The sequence below is a fragment of the Corapipo altera genome, unplaced genomic scaffold, assembly GCF_003945725.1.
Source record: "Corapipo altera isolate COAL_440 unplaced genomic scaffold, ASM394572v1 165, whole genome shotgun sequence".
Lineage (NCBI taxonomy): Eukaryota > Metazoa > Chordata > Aves > Passeriformes > Pipridae > Corapipo > Corapipo altera.
The window spans coordinates 1218407-1237102 of NW_020884954.1; the positions used below are offsets into that span (position 1 = coordinate 1218407).

General features: G+C 44.0%; 1 protein-coding gene across 4 annotated transcripts; it reads left to right on the forward strand.

Annotated features, from left to right (window-relative positions):
• Nucleotides 1-165: 165 nt before the first annotated feature.
• On the forward strand, nucleotides 166-18376 carry LOC113956708 (Golgi pH regulator). Of its 4 annotated transcripts, none has more exons than XM_027663556.1 (14): nucleotides 166-254; nucleotides 3440-3499; nucleotides 4248-4351; nucleotides 5839-5945; nucleotides 6700-6801; nucleotides 9572-9692; nucleotides 9944-10024; nucleotides 13105-13214; nucleotides 15146-15243; nucleotides 15621-15713; nucleotides 16069-16164; nucleotides 16729-16818; nucleotides 17467-17532; nucleotides 17713-18376. In XM_027663556.1, the coding sequence occupies exons 1-14, from the start codon at nucleotides 213-215 to the stop codon at nucleotides 17917-17919; spliced, it is 1377 nt and encodes a 458-aa protein (XP_027519357.1). In that variant the 5' UTR covers nucleotides 166-212; the 3' UTR covers nucleotides 17920-18376. The 4 variants fall into 4 exon arrangements, with proteins under 4 accessions (XP_027519357.1, XP_027519358.1, XP_027519359.1 ...); XM_027663557.1 differs by having other exon boundaries at nucleotides 15155-15243; XM_027663559.1 differs by lacking the exon at nucleotides 166-254 and adding an exon at nucleotides 489-566.
• The last annotated feature ends 320 nt before the right edge of the window (nucleotides 18377-18696 follow it).

The window sequence follows — 18696 nt, forward strand, 5'->3', positions numbered from 1 at the left end:
GCTGAGTCTCGGCAGGGGCCAGGAGCAGGGTTCAGATTCCCACATTCCCGCCGCCGGGATCACTCCCATTTCCCCTCGGGGGCGTCTCCTCCCGTCAGGGGGGCGGAGCTTTCCCCCAACTTGCCCCGCCCCTTGCCCTGGCCCCGCCCCCCGGGCATCCCCCCGCACGCCTGCGCACCGCGCGCGGTGCCGGGAGCGGGGCGGGCGCCGCCATGAGCTTCCTCATCGACTCCGGCATCATGTTCACCTCACAGGTAACACCCGCCGCCCCCACCGCCGCCGGTGCTGCTGCGCGGGGAGGCCACCCCCGGCCGGCTGAAGGGCGAGGGAACGCGAGGGTCCCGCTTCGTCCCCGGCGTTCCCGCCTCGCCCGCCGCCCCTCCGGGAGCGTGAGGGGCGGTGCCTGCGGGTGCGCATGCGCAGCGCGCGGCGCGCGCGGGCCCCTTGCTCCCCCGTGTGTGTGTCGCGCTGTCGCTGTGTCGCGATATGCGGCGGCCAGGTCAGGGCTGCGGTGCATACGAAAAGGTTCAGCCGATAAAGGTCGTAATGGAGCTTTTTTTTTTTGCGTGAGTGGAGCTTTTCCTGCGATACCGCTCCACTTCTTGAGCCCGAGTGTAGCTTTGGTGCTGTCAGCAATTCACCCAGCGCAAACACTTTCCTGGTTTTTTTTTTTTCTTTTTTCCTTTGAATTCCTAGTTCTGACTTACCTAATTAGCTTTTCTTTCGTTTCTGGTGGCGGCTTTTCATCTTCTCATCACTGTATGCATTTCACATCAGTATACACTTGCGTGTGTTTAAAGTTTCCTGGTTAGTTCAGGCAGGGGAGTTCGTCTTGCTGTTCTCTCTTTAGCGCTTGGTTTGTTTCTGGTGTTCCATAAGGAGATTGGTCGTAGGCAGTTGGACCAGCTGCTTGTTTACAGCTTTGGAAGGTTTTTCGTTGTCTGCTTCCAGGAATTTAAAAGGACGCCGCCGTTTTATCTCCATTGATCCCTCTGTGGTTCAGCACTTCCTTCAGTTTTCTCTTTCTGCTGCCATCTTTCCATTAATCCTTGTTTTACCCCAGCTGAACTCACACAGGAGCCCTTTAAAGCTTTTCATGTCGTCCTGCCTTTATCGTTACGAAGTGGGTTGTGGTCTTGGCAAACTTAAAACTGTCCTGTTGTTCTGTGTGAGGAAACAGTACCTCCTCCTTCCTTAGCCTCCTTTGCTAGGAATTTATCTTGCCACTGTGTTTTCTTTTACCTTCCACTCCTGCTCCTCCCTGAGTGAGCATCTAAGTGCCTCTTCTTCCTGGCTGCCTCTTTGGTGACTTAGGTGGTCCAGCTGTTTGTTTCTGCCAAAGGGGGAAGGTTCTGCTCCCCCTTTGCTTCCACAGTCACACTCTCTTTGTGCTCCCACCAGTGTTTGGTAAGATGAGTTTAGGTGGATCACAGAGGGATCTGATGAGCTGCTGAGCTGGTGTGAAATTTTTGTTCTGTAGGGAGGAGGGATGAGCTGAGGAAAGAGAACCTTTCACCTCTCAGCAGCAGCTGGTTGTCCTTTACAGGCTTTAATGCACAACCCTAGTTCCTGACAGTTTGCAGGACAGGTTTTGGTTGTTTCTTAGAAGTGCAATGTTCTCCTACTTGATAATGCTTTGATTTTTACTCATAACATGCTTTTCCACAGCTTTGATACTGTTACCAATTCACCCAGAACAAAAACTTTCCCCTTTTTTTTTCCTTTGAATTCTGAGATCTAACTTATCTAATAGCTTTTCTTTAATTGCTGATGGCAGCTTCTCATCTTATCATCTCCAACAGTATCAAGTGAGGTGTTTAAATCACTGCATGTAAGTTTTAAATGCTCAAGATTTTGCTGACTTTATACATCACTTTAACCTGATTAGGTTGTGAGCAGTTACAATAATGTCTTTCTGTGCTTTTGTACAGTCCCTAACAGAAGGGAAACCTAATCTTCTTCTGTAATTTTCTCTGTTATTATTGCACTTATCTCCTCATCTTTTTCTTTTACTCATTTCTTCTTGAAGAGTTCGACTCTACCTTTTCCCTCCTTTCCAGTGTAAAATGTGGAATTACTTTATGTAAATCTCATTCGCTTATCTTGCTTCTCTAACTTATGACCTGTAGATAGGAGGCTTGTGGAATATCTTTCCTTTTTGCAAGCAGCTGCTTTAAAGTCTGAAGTCCTCCTCCAGCAAGTTTTGCCAGCTGTTGCCAATCATTAGACCTCATTCGACCTCATTCCTGTTTCAGTTCCTCTTTCAAGGCACCTGTGTTTGATCTTCCTTGCCCAGCATTCCAGGTATTCCTCGTCTTGTAAATCATGTTAGTCTGTTACCTTTGCCACTGTGGTTAACTCCTGATGTGCAGGGAAATAATCCACAGGCATTTCTTTGGGTTTGTCTTTGAAAGTTTCCCATCTCCACCAGAACACTCTGGCCTTTTCCGTGTGCTCTGGGGAGATAAACTGACTTTATTCCATGATGTCTGACATGTTCTGCTCTTTGCCTTGCTCAGAGCTACTTCTGTAAAAAGATACTGAATATCTTCTGAATTCTCTTTTTGCTTGGGTTCTTTTAAATCATTACACTCACTTTTTCAGTATTATGGGGAGTAGATGGAGCTGCCCACAGGGGGCCTGACAGCACAGTCCCCTTTTGCTCTCTGCAGCTGCGTCATTGCACTTTTGGCCACCTTGCTCAATTTGGTTTTTGTTTCATTTAAGTCATCTGCAAAATGCCTGTGATGTTAAGTGTGCCGAAACTTAAAGCAAGTTTTGTGAAGTGCTCTGACAGCCACAGAAATGCAAAGTGTTACTGTTTTTTCCCGCTTCACCTGCCTTGTCCGTGTGGCTTTCTGCAGCTCCAGGCTGTGGTGTGAGGCATTCAGCACGGCCTTTTCCCTGCCTTAGAGATGCTTGTGACACTTTTCACTCTCTTCGTGTCAGTGAGTGACAGCTCTGCTGTAAAGACCCCCTCAGAAAAATCAAATACACTTCTAGTCTTAAGGAAACAGCAGATATCTTTATAAAATTTACTCATCTCCTGAAGATGTGTGCGTGTCAGACATTCAAGTGTTTGCTTTACCTCCCTTACTGTGTTTCCTGTAAAAAAACCATGGGCTTTAATTCTGTAGATTAGAAGAGTGAAACAAGAATCAACAGTGCAAGGGATCCTGGCAGGTGAGGAACTAAGGAATTCTGAGAATTTAGGAATACAGAACTGGGTTGTCTTGACTGGATCCTCCACAAGGCCATAGCCTTCTGTGTCTGCTGCACTCGGATGTGTAAAATGCACTTTCTTCCATGGTACTGTGGCAAGTTTTAGTCTTTTGTGGATCTTGGGTACTTTGGCCCAGCTCTTTTCCTTCCCTCTGTGCAGTCAGCAGGGAAGGGGCTTTGTGTTCTGCAGGTGTTCAGTGCTTCATCTCTTCTGCAGGTGCTGTTCTTTGGATTTGGGTGGCTGTTCTTCATGCGTAAGCTCTTCAAGGATTACGAGGTGAGAAGGAACCTTTCGTTACCAGTCTGTGTCTTAAAAATTACTCCCAGTTACAGAAATGTTTTTAAAACTGCATTTAGCCTTATTCCTCTCTTTAATCTCCTTTTCCTTATTTTGAATTGTGTCTGCAGTTCCTTTCTTTTGAATTTCCTCTTGTGCTTCTGTTTGAAAGGCTCCCAGATATCTGAGGAAACGGCTTCTTCTGGGGCCAGTGAAAGTTTCCACATTGGCTACTGTTAAATAAAAAGAAATATGAAGGATATGCAGGGGGGTAATAGGAGACTGGTTTGCTTTTTGCTTGAGTAGGCCTATCTTGTACAGTTGTAAAATTTTTGAGACAAAGTGAAATTCAGTGGTTAACTTTAAACTAAGTGAAATGTGTTCATGGGGGCTGAATTAGTTGTGAGGGTTGGATGGGATAAAAATGCCACATTCTCTTACTCCTAGATGGGTATGAGAGTGTGGTCTGGGTCAGAGATGGCTTAAGTGCGAGCCAGATTCAGACTGATGTGGGTTTTGTTTTTAAATCTCAGGTTAATGTCTAAGAGCTCTGTTAGCTTATGAGTTTTCCCTCTGGTTTCCAACAGGATTTTGGTTTCACCCTAATTAGATAAAAGGAAGGGTGCAAGAGGCCTGTTTGTGGGCCATCATCATGCCTTGTGATTTGTGTTTGCTACCTGAGGGATATCAGGAAGCCATTCCAGGAATGGAAATGCCTGATGTCTCTGGATTGTTTTCTGCATTGCAGGTTCGACAGTATGTGGTCCAGGTGATCTTCTCTGTGACTTTTGCCTTCTCTTGTACCATGTTTGAGCTCATCATCTTTGAGATTTTGGGAGTGCTGAACAGCAGGTGAGTCTGGGAGCCCCCTCAGGGACTAGCCTACCTTGTGTTCTACACCATCTTCAGGCTAACTTCTGAACTAATGGATTCATCTTGGATTGGGGAAAACATGTGAGGAAACTGCCAACAACTCAACGAAGGTGTCTGTGCAACAACATTTGTTAATTTGGCAGAACATGAGACTAGAATCTGTAAGCTTCTGATTTTCTATGCAATTACTATTAGTGTGGTCTAGATCCTTAGTGCAAGGCTTTAACTTTCTCCATTTGTAAAGTTAAAAAGAACAGTTTCTTTTATGGGAGTATTGTGAAGCTTTAGGTCATTGCTGAAGAGCGCTTTTTACAGATGTTAAAGGACTACAGAGACCTTAAGCACTAGTTTTTCTGCGCTGGTCAGAGCAGGGAACAAGATGTGAAGCTGTTTGTGGAGTGAAAGCAAGGTCTGTAACAGCAGAGGATTTGTGAATCAAAGGTGCATCCTCCCTGGACCATAGGTGATGACTTCAATGTAAAGAGGATGTTAAAGACTGACTGCTTCAAAAGTCAGTAGGAAAGAGGAGATAGAACAGTAACATGTACAGCCCAATTTGGTTTTCTACTTATTCTGTCTCATCATACTAGTATAAGAGAGCAGTCAAAGGAGTTGAAAGGCAAGAAATACAGAGCTGATAAAAGGTAATATTAGCTCTGAGTGTATGTTATTAGTATGTAGGGCTTGCAACCAGAGAGTCACTTAGGAGAATGTTTTTATAAGCTTCAGTAAAGGGATAGATGAAAATCTTTGCCTCTGAATTAGTTAGGAAAAAAGTGACAAGGATCCTCATAATTTCTTCTTCCCTGAGGCACAAAGAGGATATGAGTTAATATTGGGAATGGGACATGTGTTTTTCTGTTCAAGCAAAGCGAAAAGTTTGTTCAGCCCAAATGAATCTCGTCTGCATTTGACCAATCTCATTTGATCAAAATGATCAATACTCTTTAAAAATCTTGCTTTGCAAAGTCTCGCAGATGAGACAACTCATTCCAAAGGGAAACATGTTGACTTATCAACATTAAATATTTTTAATCTTTTCAATATTTAGCCCTGTTTTGACTCAGCCATTCATTAGAAAATTAATGACTGCTTATACTTAGTTTTGATTTAGTGTTCAACTAGATGAGCAGTCAGTCACATGAATCATGCTGCAACCAGCATTAGTCACCACAGAAGGTACAGTATTTGATAAAGTAGCCCAATGTGTTTTTCTGGATAGTTGTTAATTTTGAAATACACATTCTTGAGCTCTATTTAAAAAATAAACCCAAACAAAACCCCAAAACAAACAAGCCCCCCTCCCCAACCCTAAAAAATGAAAAAAAAATCCATTATATTCCATGTGATAGGCCAATATTATTCCATGCATGATGTAGCTGAAAGGATTGTTTGACATGTGATTTTCTTTGAGAGATGTGTTGTATTATGCTATCATGCTAATCAGTACCTTGGCTTTATTTCAGCTCTCGATATTTTCACTGGAAGCTGAACCTGTGTGTCATTTTGCTCATCCTGGTCTTCATGGTGCCCTTCTACATTGGTTACTTTGTTGTGAGCAATATCAGATTGTGTGAGTATTTGGTTTGTGGCAGTGGCACTGAGAACTTGGGACTAGGGATACAAGTGAGAAATACCTTTTCTGGGACAGAGAGATATGTTGGTCACTATCCTCATTGCTCCCTCCTTCCTCTGGCTTTCTTCTGCCTCTGTAGCTTCTTTTTGGAACTTTATGCTTTAGCCTGAACTGTTCATTAACAGTCAGGAAGTGCTTTACATGACCCCAACAAATGTTGGGCACTTTAGGGTAGTATTACTGGAATTTGTTCCTTTGCAATTTTAAGCTTGCAGCCAGACTCTGGAACCCTTGGCAAGGCTGTGTTGTTCTGCTAGGGGGCAAAAGAAATGGGGCAGAGGAGCTAAATAAATCAGTCTTGAGGCAGAAAAGTTCAATAAATGACTTTTTTTTTCCTTTTTTTGCTTCTACTGTCTGGGTGAGGCTTTTCCCATGCTCTAGTGGCCACTTAACTCTTGAGCTATTGATATTCATTGCTCTTTTGTGTTAAGCTTTGGCATGGAGGGTGGTATTAAATGTGTAGTTTTGCCATGAAGATGAAATATTTAAGTTTCACCTCACACAGCACCAGAAAGACTGGTGGAAGTGAAGGGGTGCACACTGTGAGCTGTAGCTGTGTCAGTTCTCACCTGCTTTGTCCACCTGTGCTAAAGTAGCCTTTAGACCAGTGTGGCAGTTTTGCAAGCTCTAAGAAAAAGCCCTAAAGGGAAAACCTCTTTTAAATGCTGCTTTTTTTTCCCCTCTCCCTTAGTGCACAGACAGAAACTCCTTTTTGCTTGTGTTCTGTGGTTGACGTTCATGTATTTCTTCTGGAAGTTGGGGGATCCCTTTCCTATCCTCAGCCCAAAACATGGTGAGTTTCATTTTCTTGCTGATTCCTTCCCTCCTGCAAATAGGCTTTGTTATCTCTTACCTTGGAGCTATAATTATCTCATCTCTACAGCTGGGACTGTAGAAAGTAGTTCTTGAAACTGAGGGTCTGCTCTGCTTTGAAATCTGCAGCCTGAAGGTTGTCAGACTGGCAGAAATGGGTGGATGCACCTGGATTATTTGCATGAGTTTTCTTTCGTTACCACAGGAAAACCTGAGGGAAGTGAGTGAGTCCTTACTGAACCTAGACTATGAAAGGATGCTTTTTGAGGAGACAAAAATCTCCACAGAAAGTTGATCACAGTTTTTGTTCACTTATTTCTTTTATTGTGGACGCCAAAGCTAGTTTATTTAAGAAGTGAATCATCAACCAGCCCTCCACCTGACTTTTTTTTCTGTCAGATTACTGTTTCTTGTGGCTGAAATCAGATCAGTTTAGCATGGATGGCTGTCCAGTTGACAAAACATGTCAGGGGGAGCCTGAACACCAGACTGTGGCCAGCAACAGGCCTGGCAGCGTGTGCTGGCTTTGGTACAGATCCATGCACTGCCTGAGCCCAGGGACAGTGCAGTTGCCTGGTGTTAGAGGGTGAGTTGGTGAGTCCTGCTGGGTGCCAGAGCTATTTGTGTGCAGAATTAGCTTGGGCATAGCTGTGTAGCAGTCATGGAACCAACGCAGTGTGTGTGTGCTCTTGGGGTTGTTTGGGTCCAACAGAGCTTGTTAGCACGTGCCTGGCTGTGCTGAGAATCCTTGAGGCACCCAAGCGTGCTGAAGGACTGTAACACTGAAGAACTACACTATTTGTCACCTGTGTTTCCTGTGGAACCTACATTCCCCCTTAAAGCCTGGAAAATCGTTTGTGTGTTGTTCTCAACAGGTGAAATTCTTCCTGTTTCCCTCAAATTGTTGAGTTCTGTCTGCGTACATAATGGTCAGCTTAGTCTTTCTGTTCTCTAGGAAGCTGCTTCATTCTGTACTAATCTGTAAGAGAAAAAAATCGAAGGACACCAGTTGCTGTAGGGGCTGCTCACCCTTTCATCTGTGATCCTAAAACTTTTCTAAGAGGGAAGCGCGTATCCGTGTTTTGTAATCGTGTCATTTGCCTCAGAAGTACAGCAGGTAGTGTACAGTGCAGATCCCCCTGCCCAGTGTTCCATTGCCAAGGAAAAGGTGCATCCACTGTGAGCTGCAGAAGGTGCTCGAGTTGGCAGAATGGGATAACCCAATGGGAACTTAGCCACGGGGTTTAGGTAATCCTTTTCAGGTCTCTGAGAAGGTTCTGGGAGGCTACCCAGCATGTGAAGATTTGCAGAACTGCTAGTGGGGTGCTTTCTGTTTTTAACTTCTCCTTTCTGGGATTATTACACAACCAGTTGCACAGTGCCTTATCCTACCAGGTGTAGACATAAGGTTAGAGCAAAGGATTCTATGAGCAAAGGATTCCCTGCTTCGCTGCTGTGGTGCCTGTACAGACAGGGCAGCATGCTGCGGGGTTTCATCCTGACTTTGGGAGCTCATAGCAGAAGGAAGGTTATGCTTAATTACATACTAGCATTCTGATAAAGCTCTTACCTTTGCCTGAGTTGATAAAACATTCGCTTTATCTGGCCTGATCGCAAGAGGGCTGCTGTGAGTGTTGTGGGGAGGCATTGCTCCAACCAGTGGAATGTCATGTCATTTTGAAGGCACCTCTCTTTTAGCTGCTGGGGTCTGACAGTGTGTGGGGCAAAAGGCCAGTGTATTGTAGCACATTCTGTAGCTCGTGTAAATCTCTGTGCAGCTGCACATGACTGCGTGTCTCGGTTTCCCTTTGTGAAGTCTTTTTGCCTTGTTTTCATCATTTATTCCACTTCTCTGAAGCATGAAATGTGGCTTGGCGCTTGGCCATCTCAGCTTTGCAATCGTATAAGCTCCAAATGTGCTGTGTGTGGCAGCTGCTCTGTAACTACCTCCCTCAAAAGTGACTGCTGTTTACTAGGACGTGGCACCGTATCCCGAGAAGGCAGGTTGAGATCTGTGTTTAAGAATAAAAGCACAGCTTCAGTGCTTACAGCACTGTGGTTACAGTGGTTACAGCACAGGCTTGATGTTCATGCTGAATTACATGTTCCAGAGTCCACTTGGTGCTCAGGTGGAATACCTTGTTGGCGTTCACCTCAACAATTGTGTGTGTCAGCCAGATGGATACTGAACAGCCAGGAGCAGCTCAAGCTTCCCACACTGTCATACCTCCACTGTGCTACAAGCGCAACTTGGATCTGATGTGGAGGGGTCACTTCTAAAGACAGTTCACAGAATAGGGATTCCATTCTGTCTCCAGGCATTTTTAGGCCAGTTTGCCAGAACCAACTGGTCTGGTGACTCTAATCCTGATAATTGCAGAAGTGTCTGTGGAGGATGTCTCCTTTGTAGTGTCTGGTGGGTGATCCATGTTCCCACTTCAGCAAAGGGCAATCATAATGTTTCATTAGTTTGGAACCAAAATTTTGACTGTTACTCCTCTCCTTGAATCTGTCTTAAGTTTCTTCATAGCCAGGGTTTCCCATCCCTGTTTCTAAGCATGGTAACATGATTTCTGAGAGAGACTTCCTTTCCTTTCACAGTCCCTGTCCGTCCTTGCTAGTACCTGTGGTGATGGCAGGGAGAAGGCAGTTGGATTAATTAAGGAGCTCTGTACTGTGTTAGGGAGGCACCAAGTGTGGAGCAGAGTGAAGAGAGCAAGGTTACTAATGCCATGGTTTCCCTCTCTCAGGAATCCTGTCTATAGAACAGCTCATCAGCCGCGTTGGTGTGATTGGGGTGACACTCATGGCTTTGCTGTCAGGATTTGGGGCTGTCAACTGTCCATACACTTACATGTCCTACTTTCTCAGGTAACTGCAGCCTTATGAAATATTTGTCCAGCTTTTTGAGTTTATTCTTCTGCTTTTCCCGTGTCATTGCTTCATGTTCCTTTGTTGCTTTTTTCCTGAATCTAGCTGTCGCCATGTCTGTGTGCTAGAACCATTTCCACTGCTGAAGGATACTCTCCTTATACAGACTTCTCCCTTCTTTGTTTCATGGGCATGTGCACATCTCCTCTGAAATGGGATAGCAGGCCTAATTGGGTGTCTTCATTTTGCAGGAATGTGACAGATGCAGATATTCTGGCTCTGGAGCGACGACTCCTTCAGACTATGGACATGATTGTCAGCAAGAAAAAAAGGTGAGAAGGCAGCAGTAGCATGAAATTATTTATTTCAAGGATTTTCAGTCATTATGGTATAAGATGGTTCTTGAAATCACCAAAATTATTGGTCCTCTCAGGGCTGTGTGTTCCAGTGAAACAGGTGACTGAACTGGGGTGAGCTGTGTGGTGTTTTGTTCTGGCCTGATACATGACTTTGGTTGTGCAGTGGCACAGATTAGGCTTCCAAGACAATTTGTAACTCTCTGGTGGCAGCATAACTAGTCTGTAGGGTGGGCAGCTTTCTCTCTGCTGAGTCAGAACCCTGAGGCCACTGCAGCTGGCTCTTACTGGTGGTGTCAGGACAGAAATGGTCCATACATAGGGGGCACTTCCCTGCTGCGTGGATCTGGTGGTTCTGGTCAAAACTGAAGCAGGGCAGTGAGCTGCTGTGGACACAGCTATATTCTTGCAAATGACAAGGTTTACATGAGGTAAGTTTTGCAGAATTGCAAAATATTGCTAATGTGAATATAGTGTAGTACATAAGTGTGCCCTCAGAACTCTGCCTGTGCTGGTTTGGCTTATTCCAGGTACCCCAAGCTAAAAAGCTGCTTTGGAAACAGTGCCATTTCATTTAACACTGAAAAGGTTTTTGTCTGCCATTACAAATTATGTGTTGCATGCCTTACTAATTGTGCAGAATAAATACAATTGCCATAGTCAATTCAAAGGTTTGACTGTCTGACACTGAATTCTCACAGCAGTCCCCATAAACTTTACTTTTGGTGCCCTGTTGTTTTAATGGAACCTTTTAGCATAAGCAGGGGAGCTTTTAGATAGTCTAACCTTGCTGAATTTATCACCAGCATGTTTATCTGCTAAACAGTATTAGCAGCTGAAAGTGTAGTTAAAGCATAACCTCCTTCTTCCCCTTGGAAAATGTTAAGTGGTGAACAACTGTTAACTGCATATTTGTGGTGATGTGTGAGATGGTAAGTAGTGAGAGAATTTAATTACTCAGGTTTAATTGATCTAATTGACTGGAAGCATACTAAAATACCAGCTTTGGACTTAAAAGAGGTTGTGTAGTGCTGCTTCTGACTCTGTGCTCTTTTGTTTTGTACAGAGTTTTTGGACCTCTGGTCCAGGGTGAGTGATACTGGAGTAAAAGTAGGACGTCTGGGACTTTCAACTTTCTTGCCTTTCTATGGCCATGAAGTATTCTGCATATAGCAATTTTCTAACCATTATGAAGAGCCATGTTAACATTATTAATCACTTGGGAGTTATTCTGAAGTTCATGTATATGTGTTTAAAAACACCCAAACAAGCCCCAAAACTATGTAGTCTCAGAAATGTGCAAGAAGTAGCAGAAGCTTGAATTCTGTAGGGTTTGTTCTCTTTTTACTTTGACAGGGAGCAGTGGCTTACATAATTGGACTGCTCATATAAAGCAGAATTTGAAAAGTTAACTATCTACCAGTCCAAATGCATTGCAAATCATTTGCAGAACAAGTGGGAATAGCAATATTTTACAGTGTAGGGTAAATAAACTCTCAGTTACTTGCTGGCCACCTTCTCAGTGCAACTGATAGTTCAGAACTTACCAGTGCACACAACAGTTGTAAAGCAATAGAACATAAGGCTTTTTTGATCTTTTTGCTGATCTTGACATTATGGAAACTCACCTCTAGGGCTGTCAGGTTGTTTATACTCATCCTTGCAGGTATGACATAACTTAGCCTCAGGTTAGAATTGCCTGGATTCTGTGACACCATTGCTTCATGGGGCTTCATGTTAGAGTCAGATCAGCTGCTCTGACACAGATGCATCACAAATCTACACGGACAAAGTGTGTGGATTTTACCTGTGGATCCTTTCTGTGAGGTCTCCAAGACTCCTGACTACTGGGTGGGTGCAGAGATCCCTGTCACCTCTCAGAAGAAAAGATTTGCCTTTGCATATCTGTAGCCTTGTGCTTCACCTTGACATTGCTGCATTTTTGCTGCAGTGCTGTGGATCATGTGGAATGGAACATGTGACTCGGGTTCTGGGAAGAAAGCAAGGATTAAAAATGCATTCCTTACATTTGGTAGCTTTTGGGATGAATTGGATTGTTCTGAGATCTCTGTTATTTGTGGTCTGTGGCCATGTGTGCTTTTATGTGTGTTAAGTTGGGTGCCCCAAGGGTGTTTCTTCTGCTGGAATGTGAAAGAGAAATGATGAAATAATTTTTTTAAATTTTTTTTTTTTTTAATTACACTGCTTATCAACCTTGAAGCTCAGCACCAAATGTAGCAACACTGGCTGCAGCTGCAGGAAAGGACCTAAACGCTGTTCAATCATGGATCACCTTGACAATCCTCTGAATAGTTTTCAGCTTAGGAGTGGATAGCTGGCTCACAAATTTCCATGGGAAGAAGTGCAAGGGAACGAGACCAGAAGCCAGCACTGCTCATTGGGATCACACTGTGGTGCACAGGGGAGTGTGAGGGTGGATGGGCAGCTGTGCTGTTGGAATTAAGTTCAGGAGTCACATTCAGATCACCTTTAGTTCGGTCCAATAGTGGATTTGTGTATTTCTGCTTCATAACAGCTTGTCATGCAGCCCAGTAGTGAGTGACAGCACATCAGAGAGTGCTGTGCACACCATCCAGTGCTCACAGGTCCATGGAGAAGGTGGATGTGATAAAGGAGAGGTGTCCAAAGGGAGAGAGGAACATGAGAGGTCTCCCAGTTCCTGAACTTGAGATAACACAGTCATGTGTTTGAGGAAAGGAAAGAAACTAATCATGTGACTGAAAAATCCATTTGAATTCTTATTTTTAACTGGGTTTAAATCCCCTTAAGGATTGAAACAGGATCCTGAATGGAAGACTTGGGAAGCGTCTCATTGAATCTTGCTTGATTAGGTCTGGGCTCAACTCCAGAGCTAATCAGGATAATTTTATGTGGCAAGGTTGGTGCTTAGAGGGAAAAAAAGAGGGCATCTGTTTGCTGTGAATTTAGTTTAACACTGTCTTTTAAGAAACTGGTGAATTTTTTTTCTTTTTTCTCGTTTTGATTTTTCGTAAGAATACTTTATTCCTAAGGGCTTGTGTTTTCTGTTCTTTCAGGATAGCAGTGGCTCACAGGACAATGTTCCAGAGAGGAGAAGTGCATAACAAACCCACTGGTTTCTGGGGAATGATAAAGAGTGTTACAACATCTGTTCCAGGCAGTGAAAGTATCCTTCATCTGCATGCTGGCACCTGCCTTGGGAGGTGAATCCAGCTTGCTTTGTTTTGAAAGGTAGAAGGTTAGTTTGGTCACAAAGCATTTGTGTTTCAACACATTTCAAGCCTGATGTTGTGGGAATGGGGGAGACCTCCAGGCTTTAGGCTGCTAGCCCATTACCTGCGAGGTGAATGCCCTTCCCCCCACCCCAGCACGTGGCCCTGCGACCCTGCAAGGAGCACACAGACCACCAGGGAGGGACGGACGAAAGAGGAAGTTTATTGTGGGGTAGGGGTTTATAAGGCTTTCAGGAGGGTCAAAAGGGGACCAATCACAAGTTCAGGGTCACATAGAAAAAACCATCAGGTGAAGGGTCAACAGCCAATAGAAAGGGGTTAACAAAGGCCAATGGGAAAACATCTCAGGACACCTTCCCAGGACACCTTGTGTGGGAGCACAGGGGATGTTGGGAAGAAGATCAGTGACTCTGCAAAAAGGTAAAAGCCATTTTAAAACCTGTTTAAACCACCTTAAAAACTTCGGTTTCTGTAACATTTGAACTGCTCTCATTTTCTTCACTAGTCCATCTCTGACAGGACTTCTTCCATCCTGCATATGGCAAATCCATTGCCACATGATGTCTCCTGGGAGGTTTGCTCTTTTGGCCAGGGCTTCTTGGACACGGTTTTACTTAGACACAGGCAGAAACTGTGTGTTTCTGCCCTGCCCTATAAATGTGCTGTTGCACGACCATGACTGAGGTGTACAGCAGATCAGAGGGCAGATGTGCACACTTAGAGAATCATGGAATGGCCTGGGTTGGAAGGGACCCCAAAGATCATCCTGTTTCAACCCCCCTAGTGGCAGGGACACCTTCCACTAGACCAGGTTGCTCAGAGCCCCATCCAGCCTGGCCTTGAACACTACCAGGGATGGGGCATCCACAGCTTCTCTGGGTAGACTGTTCCAGTGCCTCACCACCCTCACAGTGAAGAATTTCTTCCTAATGTCTGGTCTGAACTTGCCCTCTCTCAGTTTGAAGCCATTCCCCCTTGTCCTGTCGCTACATGCCCTTGTCAAAAGTCCCATCAAAAGTCCCTCTCCAGCTCTCTTGAAGCCCCTTTAGGTACTGAAAGGCTGCTATAAGCTCTCCCTGGAGCTTTCCATTTTCAGTGCTGAGCAACCCCAGGTTTCTCAGCCTGTCTTTCCAGGAGGTGCTCCAGCCCTCTGATCATCTTTGTGGTGTGACATTGCAGCCATCTGCCCCATCACATCACTGATGTGAGAGTCAGCCTTCTGTTCTGCTGCATCCTGTGCTGGATAGGAACAGGTGAATGGAAGTTGTTCCACCCAGGAGAGAGGAGTAGAAGGAGAAAAGGGAATAGACAAGGGGCTGTATTTATCCAACTTAGTTACTTACCAGTGATTTCTGTCAGATCACTTGAAGTGTGCGGTTTGCATATTTAAGACTGAGGATTCTTCTTCCTCTTCTTTCCCCACTAGCTGTTAAAATCAGAATTTGGCTCTTTGTAGTAACCACTAATCTCTTGGGGCAGTTACTCAGCAGTTCTGTTTATGAAGCTGATGTGAGTGTGACATATTGTGAGATGCACGTCAGTGACAAGGGACACTGGGCAGCAGCCTTTGAGAGCTCTGGTTCTATTCTGTGATGTGTTCCCCAGGCAGGGAAATAAAGAGTTTGTTGCATGACTGCCTAAATAGTGTGTACTGCCTACCTTCTTAAACTGGAGCAGTGTGCAATATGTACATCCTTGGGATTTCTTTATGTGCCATGTTAACAAGGAACATGAAGACTGAATCAAAAAGCTGATCTAGATCAAAAAGGTGATCAGACCTTTAGATGTGGCCCTTGGTCTGAAGGGGGAGAGTGTTCTGGTTTTAGCTAAGAATATGTGATGTGTTCTAGCCTTGACTGTGCTGGTTTGCCAGATCTGTCCCTTATCCAGCAAGAAGTGGATGCCCTGGAAGAATTGAGTCGGCAGCTTTTTCTGGAAACAGCTGACTTGCATGCAACAAAGGTACACAGCAAATAACTGCCCAGATGGGTGTTGGGAGGTCAGAGCAGTTTGAAAGAGAATGTGTGCTACAGAAATTGAAGTCTGTTCAACAGGTAAATGTTGAAATGTTGTAATACAGTGGAGTGAGGATATGTTTCTTTAGCTTTGGGTCTAGAGGACAGTTTCCTTCCAGTTCTGATACATCCTGGAGTCTACCCCATATCCCTAGTAGCCATTCAGAAGCTTCTGAATTACCAGAAACATTTGAATTAAAGGTGTAGAAGGTAGGGCTGTGTTTGCTACTATCTATGCTCCGTTAGAATTTTATGTTGTGGATGATTGTGAAAATGATGTGTTTTTTTGTGTTCTGTTCCCCTCCCTCCTTTTGTGTTTTCCAGGAGAGAATAGAGTATTCCAAAACTTTCCAGGGAAAATACTTTAACTTCCTGGGTTATTTTTTCTCCATCTATTGTGTCTGGAAAATCTTCATGGTATGTAAACGTTTTATTGCATTTTATGTGGACTTATGTCATACCCTGCATAGCTTGTGTGATACATGCAGTTCATTAAGTAATGCTCTCAGTTTTCTTAAAATTGGGCTTCTGGAAGTTCTGAAAGAAACTGACCCTTGGCTGAAATACAGCCTCTGGATCTGTCTTTTTGTACAGACATTTGGCATTAGACAAGCAATTCTTACAAGTGTGCATTTTGCACCTTCTTAGACAATCCGACCACCCCCTGCCCCTTTCCTCAGTGATGCAACCTAAGCCATGAATTTGTCTCACCGTGACAGAGAGAAATGCTTTTGTCTTTTTGTTTGAAGGTAAATCCATCTCTTTCTCACAGGCAACCATCAATATTGTGTTTGACCGTGTGGGGAAGACTGATCCAGTCACAAGGGGAATTGAGATCACTGTAAATTACCTGGGAATCCAGTTTGATGTGAGTCTTGACTAATTCTGACAGCCTTTTCAGCAGTTCATATCTTATCCAAATAAAGTCATACTGCTGACAGGGAGAAGGTGGTGGACCCTGGGAACGTGTCTTTGGCTTTTGACTTATTGAGTGGGAAGGGAAAATGCACCATGAATGTTCCTTTCACACTGACTCTTATGCTGAGATGGTGATGTGGTCTTGCCAGAGAGCCATTGATTAGCTTTTTATGTTTTGGGGAAATGGAATCACTTTAGCCAGCTTGCTTAGATTAATACATATCAGCTACAGAGTAATTTTGATTGCTTATGCAAACAGGTGTTCTGTCATTTACACTTTTTAAATATCTCCCTGTGAAAATGGGGTTCTTTGTGGTTGGTGTAAGCTAAATCTGTTTTTCTTGTGTGTTTGGAGTAAAGAGTTGCTAATGCATTTGTGAAATTGTCTGTTATGTAAACCTGTCTACAATGGATATCTGTACATTAGGAAATACAAAGACCCTGTGAAGAATTGGCAGCTATACAATGTGGGGTTAGCTCTAAAGTTCTAACTGTATTCTTCTTTTTAAAACAGGTCAAATTCTGGTCTCAGCACATTTCCTTTATTCTTGTTGGGATAATCATTGTTACCTCTATTAGAGGGTTGTTAATCACACTTACAAAGGTAAGAACCAGGACTCTTAAGTGGTTTTAGACCTGGAAATCCATTATCAGATCTCTACCTGCAGATGGGACAAATACTGTGTAAACTCTGAATATACATTTATATTTAAATGTCTGAATATAGGTACTTGCAGAAGGAGGAAAAATACCTTTTGCAGTAATTTTCCCCACTCAGTCTCAGTTATGACTGTCAGGAGGAGATATGTAAACGTTAAATAAGATGTTAAATGTAAGCAAGGGTTCAAAATGCTGCTGTAACCAAGACTTATCAGTAAGGTTGATGAGATGGTGATTAAAACCATTTGGATTACTTAATTTGAGCTGCTGGTAGGACTGGAAAGGGATTAACTCAAGAAACATGTGACTCAATGTCTTGACCTGGCCTTTGGTACCTAAGCTTAAACTTCTCTATATATTGTGCTGTGACTTCTACCACATGGCACAACTGGCTTTGGGAGATGTTTAAGACTTAACACTGCAGGTTTATGAAAGAAAGATACAGGTAGCCTTCTAGAATGTATGTTTTTTATTGGGGTTTTTTTTCCTAGTGAAAAGGTATTGAATGGTATGTACCTTTCATGCTGTCCTGAGGCACGTCAGATTTATCTGACTGCTTATTTCCAGTGTTTTGTTTTTTTTTTTTTCCTAGTTCTTCTATGCCATTTCCAGCAGCAAATCCTCCAATGTCATTGTTCTGCTTTTAGCCCAGATAATGGTGAGTAGGCAGAGCCGCGGGCACACTCGTATACACATTTATAAATACACATTTATGTATTTATACATGTGTGCATGTACATGTCATAAGGTCTTTGTGTGCTGACCCCCTTTTAGCCACATAGCCTGTTGTGAAGCAGGAGCTGCTTCCCCTGTGTTAATTAGTTGTGTTAATTTGCAGGGTATGTACTTTGTGTCGTCGGTGCTCCTGATCCGGATGAGCATGCCCCCCGAGTACCGCACCATCATCACAGAAGTCCTGGGAGAGCTCCAGTTCAACTTCTACCATCGTTGGTTTGATGTCATATTCCTAGTTAGTGCCCTGTCCAGTATCCTCTTTCTCTATTTAGCACACAAACAAGCCCCAGAAAAGCACATGGCCCTCTGAGTCGGAACTGCAGTCACGCACTGCTCTCTGTCCTTTCAGCTGCACTGCTGCAACTCCTGTGGACTGCACAACGTGAGGAGAGCCAGGACTCTTTTGTGTGTTCCAGCAGCATAACTGGCTCTTTGAACTTCCATACAAGTCACCATCAAGCTCTGTGGCTGGTTTTGTTAAGGTGCTACAGCTGGAGGGGAAGAGGGTGCCCGTACTGAACATGAGGCAGTTCATTGCCAAGCAATAAGGGCACTCCCTGGTGCACCACTGCCCAGGGACATCAGAACTTGCATGACAGGCTGTCTGGGGGAACACCTCTTAATGTTGGAACAACATCTTCATAGAAGGCACCAAGGAAATGTGATTTTTCTTTTGCAAATCAGTTCATAATTGGGATTCAGAGGACGGCAGACCTGGAATTGAATGTTTGAGTCTGTGGAATTAAATAAGCTTTTGTAATATCTCACACAAGCATCACCGTTGTTTTTTTGTCAGTCCCAAAGGTTTGGCTGGATGCCAGCTAGAAAGTGGTTAGGATTTACTGCCTGGCAGAAGTGGAGAGGATTTCACTCCATTTCTGTCTGAGTGTGTGCTGGTGTGTATCATTAGTGCCTGCTGTCCTTAGGAGCTGGAGATCAGCTTTCTCTTGCTGAGTCTCAACTTTCTTTCCTCTCTCTGCATAAATGTAACTGAGGCTCTGGATTCCTCTTTGCTGCAGTTCAGTGTGAAGTCAAAGACCACAGCTATATCTTACTTATGTTGTATGTTACAGATTTTATTCATGTG

Bases quoted from the DNA above. Each gene is read 5' to 3' on its own strand.
- LOC113956708 (XM_027663556.1), top strand. From the start codon at position 213: ATGAGCTTCCTCATCGACTCCGGCATCATGTTCACCTCACAG. The intron at 4,352-5,838 runs GTGAGTCTGGGA...GCTTTATTTCAG, and splicing joins TTGGGAGTGCTGAACAGCAG to CTCTCGATATTTTCACTGGA. The intron at 10,025-13,104 runs GTGAGAAGGCAG...CTGTTCTTTCAG, and splicing joins ATTGTCAGCAAGAAAAAAAG to GATAGCAGTGGCTCACAGGA.